At 44.2% G+C, this 11,299-nt stretch overlaps 2 protein-coding genes across 2 annotated transcripts; one reads left to right on the forward strand and one right to left on the reverse strand.

Annotated features, from left to right (window-relative positions):
• Nucleotides 1-2,003: 2,003 nt before the first annotated feature.
• LOC122893064 (heterogeneous nuclear ribonucleoprotein A1) lies at nucleotides 2,004-3,031 on the reverse strand. The gene has a single exon (XM_044229851.1). It carries the CDS (start codon nucleotides 2,975-2,977, stop codon nucleotides 2,015-2,017), a length of 963 nt encoding a protein of 320 aa, XP_044085786.1. The 5' UTR covers nucleotides 2,978-3,031; the 3' UTR covers nucleotides 2,004-2,014.
• Nucleotides 3,032-7,773: 4,742 nt separating this feature from the next.
• On the forward strand, nucleotides 7,774-10,530 carry CFL2 (cofilin 2). Its single transcript, XM_044230598.1, has 4 exons — nucleotides 7,774-7,880; nucleotides 8,965-9,272; nucleotides 9,393-9,469; nucleotides 9,553-10,530. Exons 1-4 carry the CDS (start codon nucleotides 7,878-7,880, stop codon nucleotides 9,663-9,665), a joined length of 501 nt encoding a protein of 166 aa, XP_044086533.1. The 5' UTR covers nucleotides 7,774-7,877; the 3' UTR covers nucleotides 9,666-10,530.
• Nucleotides 10,531-11,299: the final 769 nt, after the last annotated feature.

Consider the following 11,299-nt stretch of genomic DNA (forward strand, 5'->3'; position numbering starts at 1 on the left):
AGCCTTACAAATCAATACCCATGAGGCCTGGGATTGCTTCGTGACTGCCGCCTGTGAGCCGGTGTAGGGGAAGAAGACTTCCTTCCCCCTCTTCTAGATTCTTTGGCTGGCCTAATCATTAAATGGATATAAAACAGGTTAACAAGAGAAAAACAAATGTAATTTCATACACAGGAGCTCACAGAAATGTGAAATTCAAGGCAGGCAGCTTTCATCCCTTTTAAACAAAGAAATGATGAATGTGTGAGGGATTACCAAAACAAAGAAGCATGACCTGGGGGCAGTAAACCAGTGAGGAAGTAACAGGGATTGTTTATACAGTTTTTTGGGCTCTGACTTCCCTATCTCTGGTGATAGGGATGTCTTGTTTCCTCCTGGTACCAGAAGGATACCTTTCACTTGGGAGATGTGTTTCCGGCTTTCAAGGGGACAAAGGATGACCGGAGTGTGTTATTTGCACTGGATGTTTCTTAAGTAACTTTACTTAAAATAATCAAAACATCAAAGTGGCATATTTGGGGGAAGCCTGTCCGGAAGCCCATCATTGGTAAAATCATGCTCTCACTTCACTCCACCAATGTTAACTAGGGCCGTCAGGGATCCTATTCCTGTACTGGAAAGAGTTTACATACTTTATCTCACCTGATCCTCACCATAATTCAGAGAGAAGGAGGTAACAAATTCCCCTTTTTGCACTTGAAGAAAGAGCCTTAGAGCAGGGAAGTAAATGGCCCAAGACTGTGCCACTACAGCGTGGCAGAGCTGAGATTCCTTTCAGACCCATCCTCTCTGAGGTTACTCTGATTCAGTCCCCATGCTGTGTGCTGCTGCCATCCCTGTGCGGTCCAGCAAATGGAAAATTAGAGCTTGGATGTGAGTTCTAGAACTGGATTGTTCAGCGTCCTTCTGTGCCATCTGTTATTTGTTTGGGCTTGAAATGACGAAAGGGAACAGATGTGGTGTGGTAGGCAGAGTAATGGCCCCAGCTAAAAAGCAAAATTCAAGGATGTTTGAAGATCTAATTGGTTTTATTAAATGATTTATGAATCGGGCAGCATCCTTCCAGCAAGTAGAGAGGTGCTCTGAGGAGTTGTACAAAGTGGAAGGTTTTTATAAAGGAAAGTGGGGCTAGGGAATTATTAGCAAAAGAAAGGCCTGTTTCAGGCCAGGACACATGGTGAAGGGGGATATCCCAGGCATATTCCTGGAATAGGTTGAAGCTGTAATTAAGACTTGGCTCGCTGTCACAGGGGAGTGGGGGGCCAAAGGACTCCATCTGGAGCTGTTTGTTTCTTTCTTTTTTTTTTAACATCCCCAAGGGATGTCCCTGTCTTAAGTCCCAGAACTTATGACTATGTTACCTTAACATAGTAAAAAAGACTTTGCAGAGGTGATTAAGTTAATGATTTGAGCTGGGAGATTATCCTAAATTATCCATCAGGTCCAAAATCATCACAATGGTCCTCAGAAGTAAAAGAGGGAGGCAGGAAAGAATCAGAGATGTGATGACCGAAGCCACCTGGGGGCCATAAACGAAGGAATATGGGCAGCCTCTAGAAGCCAGAAAGGGCAAGGAAATGGATTCTTGTACCGTGGCCTCCAAAAGCAAGTAGGGCTGCCATCATCTTGATTTTGGCCTTGTAGGACTCACTTCTGACTTTTTTTTTTTTTTAAAAAGACACATTTATTCAGCGTCATGATCAGACTATTACATTTAGCAATCAACAGCATGGGTGCAAAAAAAAAAAAAATCTACATTAAAACCCTTTGTTGGAATGCTTTACACTTTCCACAGAACAGAAACTAAAATAACCTGTTATACAATTAGTCACAAATACAGTCCTCGAGTTTTTTTGCCCATACACATGAGTATTGTCTAAAACATGTCTTCTTTGTAGCAGCTAGGCCCTGCCACCACTGTGCTTGGCTGAGTTCACAAATCTGTTGTAACCTGTAGCTTCCCTGTCACTTCTCTGGCTCTCCTCTCCTGCTAAGCTTTGTTTCTTGGCAGTAATTAAAACCTTCTGCCACTGCCATAACTGCTGCTGCTGCTGGAACCACCATAGCCACCTTGGTTTCGTGGTTTGGCGAAGTATTGGCCTCCACCACCATAAGGGCCAGAGCTTCTGCCTCCAAAATTGCCTCCTTTCATGGGTCCAAAATTTGAGGATTGATTGTTGTAATTGCCAAAATCATTATAGCTTCCACCACCTCCAAAGTTGCTTCCATCATTACCAAATCCGTTATAGCCATCCCCACTGCCACCATATCCACCACCACCTCGACTGCCACCAAAGCCACCTCGACCACTGAAGTTTCCTCCGCGACCAAAGTTGTCATTCCCACCAAAACCACCTCCACGACCACCACCAAAGTTTCCAGAACCACTTCGACCTCTTTGGCTGGATGAAGCACTAGCCATCTCTTGCTTAGAGAGCGCTTTCCTTACTTCACAGTTGTGGCCATTCACAGTATGGTATTTTTGAATGACAATCTTGTCTACAGAATCATGGTCATCAAATGTTACAAAAGCAAAACCCCTCTTTTTGCCACTGCCTCGGTCAGTCATGATCTCAATCACTTCGATTTTCCCATACTGTTCGAAATAATCTCTTAGATGATGTTCTTCAGTGTCTTCTTTAATGCCACCAACAAAAATCTTTTTCACAGTTAAGTGGGCACCAGGTCTTTGAGAATCTTCTCTTGAGACAGCCCTCTTTGGTTCCACAACTCTTCCATCCACCTTGTGTGGCCTTGCATTCATGGCTGCATCCACCTCCTCCACAGTGGCATATGTGACAAACCCAAAGCCTCTGGAGCGCTTGGTGTTCGGATCTCTCATTACCACACAGTCCGTAAGTGTTCCCCATTGCTCAAAATGGCTCCTCAGACTCTCATCGGTTGTTTCAAAGCTCAGACCTCCGATGAAGAGCTTCCGCAGCTGTTCAGGCTCTTTGGGAGACTCTGACTTAGACATGACGGCGGTGGGAGGGGAGACTTTAACGATGCTTACTCGGCGGCGTCCACGGGCAGAAAGCTCACTTCTGACTTTTGATCTCTGGAACTGCAATGCAATAAACTTGTATTGTTTTTAAGCCACTAAATTCATGGTAGTTTGTTACAGCAGCCACAGGAAGCTAATATGCATTGATGTAGGAAAGATGTGAGTGTTCGAAGCTGATGGCCAAGAACACATTCTTGAGATGTCTTTGGTGCAAAGAGGTGGTTTTATTAAAGCATAGAAGCAGGACCCTGGGCAGAAAGGACCCCCTGCCCAGGGGTCATAAGGAATGGCCCATTATATACTTTCAAGTTGGGAAGGGGTTAGGGATAGCCTAAGTCTCTAAGGAATTTTGGAAGTGAGGTTTTCAGGACCTTGAAGGGGCTACCTGTTGCTAGGAAAAGGTCATTTTTTAAAAAGATTTCATTTATTTATTTATGAGAGAGTGTGTGTGCGCGTGTGTGCACGAGAGAGCGAGAAAGAGAAAAGGAGCAGGGGGAGAGGGAAAGCAGAATCCCCACTGGGCAGGGAGCCCAATGTGGTACTTGATCCTGGGACTCTGGGATCATGATCTGAGCTGAAGGCAGACACTTAACCAACTGAGCCACCAGGTGCCCCAGAAAAGCATTTATTAGTGTCTAATAAAACCTGAGTTGTGATGTATATCAGTGGGTCATATGCTTGGGGATGATTGCCAGCATGTATCTTGGGAGGAGGGGAGAGACAAAGGAAGTTTCCAAAGGAAATTTTGTATGTTAAAGTAGAATTACAGGATCCTGGGGTTTGGGCTAAGACTGCCTTCTCCCCTTAGCAAAATATTAACAGTGAGGCAGCTGAGTCCCTAGAGAAAGGTCACTCTGCTGTTTCAAGGACGTGTCAGTGGGCTGTAAGTAGTAAGGAAAGTTAATAACTTTTCTTCTGCCTTTGTTTCCCACATCACACATGATGTCTGACACTCAGATCCCTCCACTACACAGGGACCAAAATTCATGCAGTAATTCTTGGTAATGTCATCCCTTTACCAAGTGGTGGTAGGTTCTGGTTATAAATAACAGACAGGTATGAAGAAAAGGAGTACTGGCCTTGAGACCAGCCAGAGGTTCTAAGTGCCGGCTTCACAAGGTCACATGGAAAGAACTCACAGTCTTCAAGAGCTTCCTTTTTCTTCTCTCTATAACACTAAAGCACCTTAAATATGTTACTTCACTGTCTACTGAGCCCCTACTATATTCTAGGTTCCAGAAATTCAAAGATTGAGTAGGACTCAGATCCTCAAGGAATTTAGAGCCTCGCAGGGTGGTGAAACACGTAAACTAGTACAATGCAACAAGATAAGTGCGAAGACAAAAATATCTTCAGGAAAAGAATCCTAGTGTATGGAAAATATCCACTCTGCCAGAGGGAGGTGGGGAGTGGAGAGGGGTAGTTAGGGTTTGGGGAGGGTTTGGTGTCACAGCTGGGGGTGACTAACATCTTTGAAATCCCCAGGTTTGATGGGAGTTCTGACACCTAATCTAGGTCCCTGTGTCCCCAGCCCTTGGCTGTGTCAGCGTTGTAGCTTCTATGTAATCATTTTGCTTCAAATTTCAAGCTGTGGAGGGCGGGAGACCTGAGAGGAAGTGTAGAGGAAGGAGAAGAGAGCCTGATACCCAGATATAACAAATGTTTGGAGCACTGGAGATCTGTTCCCCATGATTTCCATGGAACCTCAAGAGAGATCTAGAAAACGAAAGGTTTTGTGGCCTTCGGAATAAGTAGCCCCAAGATGTGCCACTTTGGCATGCAGATTATTTTGATCTAAAAATAATCAAGGCCCAAAAGACGCAGGAAGAAAGAAAAAAAAAAAAGACACAGGAAGAAATTCTGCGCTTCCCCTCTAACTGCCTAAAGGAATTTAGATAGAAGACCTACTCAAGTTAAAAGAGCCATCACCACAGAGAACTACATTAAAATAGGAACTAGGCAGAGCAGAAAGAGAGAAAACCAGCAAGGCCTATTTGATCAAAGCTCTCTATGTCCCATTGTTTCTGAGTGGCCCAGCAAACATTTTTTTTTTAAACCAAACATTTACTCTTTCTTTTCTTCCTTTGAATTGTCTTCCTTCGCTTTGAAGTCCCAGACTTCTACCTACCCCTTCTCCTTAGTTTAGGATGACATATATGCCTCCATTTCGGGGCACCTGGCTAGCTCAGTTGATAGAGCATGCAGCTCTTGATGTCAGAATTATGAGTTCAAGTCCCACATTGGGCACAGAGCTTACTTTAAAAAAACAAAAACAGGGGTGCCTGGGTGGCTCAGTGGGTTAAGCCTCTACCTTTGCCTCAGGTCATGATCCCAGGGTCCTGGGATAGAGCCCGCATAGGCTCTCTGCTCAGCAGGGAGCCTGATTCCTCCTCTGTCTCTCTGCCTGCCTCTCTGCCTACTTGCGATCTCTCCCTCTTTGTCAAATAAATAAATAAAATCTTTTAAAAACAAACAAACAAACCAAAAAAAAACCCATATGTACCTCATTTTGCCCGACTTGTCTTTGGAATCTCATGTTTATTTGGATTCCCCCTACGTACAAAATGAAATTTGACTTTCCTCTGTTAATTTGTCTCTTGCCAATCTGATTTTAGACCAGCCAGAAGAACTTGAAGAGCAAAGAGAAGTTTTTCTTTCCCAACAGTTTCACAAATTGTAAAGTACCAGCTACAAAATGTAATTTTTAAAGATTTTATTTATTTATTTGACAGAGAGAGATAGTGAGAGAGTGAACACAGCAGTGAGAGAGGGAGAAGCGGGCTCCCCACTGAGCTGGGAGCCCAACTGGGGTGGGGGGGCTCAATCCCAGGATGCTGGGATCATGACCTGAGCCAAAGGCAGACACTTAACCACTGGGCCACCCAGGCACCCCTAAATATAAAGTATTGTATCCACTTGCTTGCCATTCATGCTTATACACAGGGAAATTTTGTCTCTAAACTAAGTCAATCTTTCCATTAAGAAAATGCACACAAGGGCGCCTGGGTAGCTCAGTGGGTTAAGCCGCTGCCTTCGGCTCAGGTCATGATCTCAGGGTCCTGGAATCGAGTCCCGCATCGGGCTCTCTGCTCAGCAGGGAGCCTGCTTCCTCCTCTCTCTCTCTGCCTGCCTTTCTGCCTACTTGTGATCTCTCTCTGTCAAATAAATAAACAAAATCTTTAAAAAAAAATGCACACAAGGGGTATGTATATTTCCTGGTATGTGTAAATACCATTTAAAAGCTGGAAAGGACTTTAAAGATAGTTTAATGAGAGCTTGTTTTATTTTGTCAGTGGGGCTGAAAGTCCTTTGAGGTTATAGAGATAGGGGCAGTGCCAAGATTTAATACCCAAGTCTACCAGCTCCCAGCCCAAAGTTCTTGCCCATGTGGTGCCCTTCTCACTTAGTTTGTGTCAAGATTTATCTGGACTTACTATTTTCTTCCCAGCAGTTTTAGGTTATAACAAGTGCACTTTTTTAGTGCAAGTCTTTTTCAAAAAATAAGTTTATCAGAGCTTTAAATTTATTTTATCAATTTTACAAATGAAGAAAGAAATAGTAAGCATTCAGGAGAAAAGGTAGCATAAATCAGCCCAAAATAATTAAACACTTTATTAAATCTTTCTTTCATTATAGATTATTCAGGTATAGATTATAGATCACAGAAATTTTTCCTCGAAGTATAAAGTGACATATTTTTTTAAGTTTATTTCTATGAGTGAGAGAGAGTGAGATCAGGAGCAGGGGTAAGGGTAGAGGACTACCCCCCCACCCCCCCACCCCCCACTCCTCGAGCCAGGAACCTGATATAGGACTGACTCCATGCCGGGACCCGGGATCATGATCTGAGCCTAAGGAAGATGCTTAAACGACTGAGCCACCCAGGAGCCCAAGTGACTTTTTTTTTTTTTTAAATGATAAGTAGATACATGTTTAAGTACCAAAAAGGTTTAGTTAGAGAAGACACATGGCTCGGTGATGTAGGCTTTGCTAGAAGAGGTGTAATTGCCAAGAAGGACGAAATCTCTACTCTTGGGTCCATTTATTAGATATCAGCTGTCAGAGCGGGGGCTTCATGAAGGAAGGACTACCAGCATTCATATCTTCCCAGGGATGTTACTACCCAATTTCCCCCCTATTGTTATTATGTCCACCACAGACTTCGCGAAAGTCATTTTCCACTTCTGTTTATCATTCTGCTTTTGCTGAGTAATTCAGTCAACTGGGGTAACCCCCTATAGTATTCATCCTCATTTAACTGGAGGAAGGAAATCTCAACAATTCACGCCATCTCTTACACGGGTTTTCAAAATAAATAAATAAATAAATAAACTCAAAACGCTGGAATCCACCCCTTTCCGTAGAAAGCACAGGAAACTAAAAGACATCCTGGCGCACGGTTCTCTTCACGGGCGCCCAAGGCCGGGAGCAGCGCCCTGGGGGAGGCATGGGGAAGCTCCCCTCCGGGAGTGCAGCGCCCTCCCGGCCGGCTGACTAATGCTGCCCCGGGGCTGGAGTCGGCTCAGCCAGGCCCCCGGGCCCCACACACCGTCACCCGGCAGCCCCGGCCTGCTGGACGGGCGCGCGCGCCGGGGTCAGGTCGAGGACGCGGGCGGGGCAGGGAGGCGGAAGGGCCGGCCCGGGACGTGCCCACGTGACAGCCCCGACAGCCCCGCCCGCCGCCTGCAGCCCCCTGTGCCGCCGCTGCCGCTGCCGCCGCCGCCGCCGCCGCCGCCGCCGCCGCCGCCCCCGCCTCTCGGGCTGCAGCTCCCGGCGTGCCCCGCACTCGCCGCTGCCCGCCCGCCCCTCCCTCTCCTACCAGTGCCACAGAGCCGGAGTCCGAGCCGCCGCCGCAGCCACAGCCGCGGGCACTATGGTAAGGCGGGCGCGCCACCCCCAGGCACCGAGGGCCGGCACGCGGGAAGCAAGAATCCCCCGCGCGGCCCTGCAGGGCCCTGGGGGCGAGGCCGCCATTTTACCCTGATTTAGGCCTTTAAGGTGGGGGCTGCAGCGCTGTAGCCCCGCTGCTCGCTCTCCAGCCAGCCAGTCGGCTGGCCTAGCCGCCCGCCGGGAGGCCGGGCCCTGCTGCTCTTCGGATCCCTGAGGGCGAGGAGGGCGCGGGGTCGGGGGTCGGGGGCCAGAGCCTAAGCCGGACAGGAGACGTCCGGAGAGGTGGAGGCTTTGGGAGCTGCGGCCAGAGGCGCGGGAGGGTCTGCGGGGCTGATCCCGCGCGTGCCGCGTTTGCGCGGGGCTTCCTTTCACTTAGCGCTAGCCTCTCAAATCGGTACGTGCTCTAAAGCCCTTGCTGAAGGCTTTCGGTTAAGGGTCTTGGTGGCCTGTAATGAAACTCCTAAGAGGAGATTAAGGAGGTGTGAGAACGCTTTTTTAAAATGCTTTTTCGCCGTAAAAAGCTTTTACACTAGCTCCGTTAGTTTTGAAGTGTCTGCATTTGAGCTGTGAGGCAATTATGTTGTAGCCGTGGGCGGTTTGGAGTTCACACTTGATTCTCTTTCCTTATGAGGAAACGGCACTGGCTGGGATGACTTTAAAGAAAAAAATAGTAGAAGCTTTAACTGAAATCCAAAAGTGTTTTTTTAAGGCCTGCAGAGTTGACACAATACAGAAGGTATTTTTGCTGCTGCTCCTGAAGCTCTGACATCACCCAGTGAAATAGGAAACATTTCAGGGATGGGACAGCTTGCATTTGGCCCTTTCCCTCTACCTTCCATTTACTTCAACCTCCAAACCCCTTTAAAAAGGATGAATGGGGCAGGATGAGTTAGAATCCTTGGGCGCATCTCTTATACTGATAATTAAAATGTGGCGAATCTGATTGGACTGCTTGCATGGTACGATGCAATTTTTGATGACCAGATTAAAGTGAATCCTCTCTAGGCAAACAGTAATTTTGGTTAGAACCAAAATGCTTGTTCTGAGTTACTGTTCTTTTTTTATTTCAGGCTTCTGGAGTTACAGTGAATGATGAAGTCATCAAAGTTTTTAATGATATGAAAGTAAGGAAATCTTCTACACAAGAGGAGATCAAAAAAAGAAAGAAAGCCGTTCTCTTCTGTTTAAGCGATGACAAAAGACAAATAATTGTAGAAGAAGCAAAGCAGATCTTGGTGGGTGACATTGGTGATACTGTAGAGGACCCCTACACATCTTTTGTGAAGTTGCTACCTCTGAATGATTGCCGATATGCTTTGTACGATGCCACATACGAAACAAAAGAGTCTAAGAAAGAAGACCTAGTATTTATATTCTGGTGTGTAAAAACAAAAGAAAAAGTACTTTTAAAATGCAAGGATTGTTATTAACATAGTCAGTTTTGCCTTTGTTTTTCTTTTAAGTGGAATTCAACAATTGTGGTTTTTTTTTTCTGTAGGGCTCCTGAAAGTGCACCTTTAAAAAGCAAGATGATTTATGCTAGCTCTAAAGATGCCATTAAAAAGAAATTTACAGGTACAGACATTAAAAATTTTGTGCAGAGGAATTACTCCTTCTTAATTATAATAAGATAATGAGATAATGTTTTTCCTTTTTAGGTATTAAACATGAGTGGCAAGTAAATGGCTTGGATGATATAAAGGACCGTTCAACACTTGGAGAGAAATTGGGAGGCAACGTAGTAGTTTCACTTGAAGGAAAACCCTTATAAAATGACAGTCAAGTGCCATCTGGATCTTAAGGAGCTTCCATTTCTCCAGCTCAATCAATTGAAATAGTATTAGGTGTTTTGTTTTGTTTTGTTTTTTCTTTCTCTTCCCACTGGGTCCTTCCAATACAGTGAATGAAGGAAATACCATTCATGTAAGCAACCTATCAGTGATTGCCATTAGACTGTTTAATACTGTTACTTTAATGTAGAATCCAAGGAATGCCTTCCCATCATATTTTAGCCAAAATAACTGGTTATGTGCCTCCCTTGCAGCAAGCACTACAATGAAAGTGATTGTCAATGTGAATAGTTAGAATACTGCAAAGGGTAAGCTGATTGGATGCCTTGAAAGTATTATCCACTGGTCAGATGGTAAACTTTATTCAGTATTATTATTTATAGTTGCACTTGATTGCAGTTCTGTGAGGCTCAAGCATTCATACACCTCACCTGCCTTGGCAAGCCTATTTTTGTGACATGGCAGCACAGATACAACACTATGCATTGAAAGCACTTTTTTTGTAATGAGTTTAACCTCCCACCGCTCCCCCAAAAGGAATGCCAATTAAGTTTTGTTAACTGTGTCATCCACTTATCCTAGTACCTCAGTATTCATTCCTGTTACCTGCATATCTTAAAAGAAATAGCTGTTACTAATGCCTCTTCATTTTCCATTGAGTGTACACTACTGAATAAGTGTAGGAGTTTATGTTTACCATGTAAGTTTTGCAACACTAAAAGTATTTTGAATATCGGTCATGATGGCAATTTCTGTATAAAAGAGCCTTAAATGGAACATTGTTTTTGAGATCAAACCCCACCCTCACAATAATGGCCACGTTGCAATAAAAATTGTGGCATATTACAGAACGTTGCCTTGTTTTCCTTGGACATTTTGCAAAATGGTATGTGAAGCAACTTCTAAGGTAAACAGCTATTACTAATCTTTGCACTGGTCGTTTTAAGAATTTTTTTGTACAACATTCATGCATGATATTTTCCAGTTTGTTGAGTTTAAAAAATATTCTATCCTAAAGCCAATTAATAGAAAATATTGTGACAGAGGGATACTTTTATAAGCATTAGTTTATTTATTTCCTTATGTTAATATGAAGATCAGAAGTTATTTTTTGCACTTTGACATAAATATTCTTCAATACCAGATTTGTTCTCTGGGTAAATTAGGGTAGTTATTTTTTAATTCACGTTTACATTTCTAAGTAATTGAGTAGTAGAAGCAGGAAGCTCTTACTGCGTATTTGGTCGTAATGAAAATAATTTATAAAATGTCCTTCAAAAGTTAATACTCCTTATGTTTAGGATCTTTCATTTCAGCTATCATTTCTTAATTTATTTTGCAAATTGGAAAGAAAAAACGATGTAGCAGTCTTAAGCATTAGTAGTGGGATTTGGCTGTGGTCCAGAGTGCTCTCCTTATAGAGAATTTGATCTGCTCAGTGTGAGCAGTTTGCTGTTAGCCAGAGCTATTTATGGCAAACACATGCTTTTGTATCTTGTCATAGTTATCCACAAATGGCAAAACTGGACTCGATTCTACTGGTATGCAAAACAGGCATGCTAGTAAGCAGTCAATCGTGGCTTAGAACTTAACCCCATAGCTCTGAAGAGTGTGC

Source organism: Neovison vison, chromosome 13, assembly GCF_020171115.1.
Source record: "Neovison vison isolate M4711 chromosome 13, ASM_NN_V1, whole genome shotgun sequence".
In the NCBI taxonomy this organism is placed as follows: domain Eukaryota; kingdom Metazoa; phylum Chordata; class Mammalia; order Carnivora; family Mustelidae; genus Neogale; species Neogale vison.

What these genes read in the sequence shown, in the direction of transcription:
- LOC122893064 (XM_044229851.1), bottom strand. Translation starts at nt 2,977, where the DNA reads ATGTCTAAGTCAGAGTCTCCCAAAGAGCCTGAACAGCTGCGGAAGCTC.
- CFL2 (XM_044230598.1), top strand. An exon ending in GACCTAGTATTTATATTCTG is followed by an intron (nt 9,273 to 9,392) that starts GTGTGTAAAAAC and finishes TTTTTTCTGTAG; the next exon opens with GGCTCCTGAAAGTGCACCTT. An exon ending in CATTAAAAAGAAATTTACAG is followed by an intron (nt 9,470 to 9,552) that starts GTACAGACATTA and finishes TTTCCTTTTTAG; the next exon opens with GTATTAAACATGAGTGGCAA.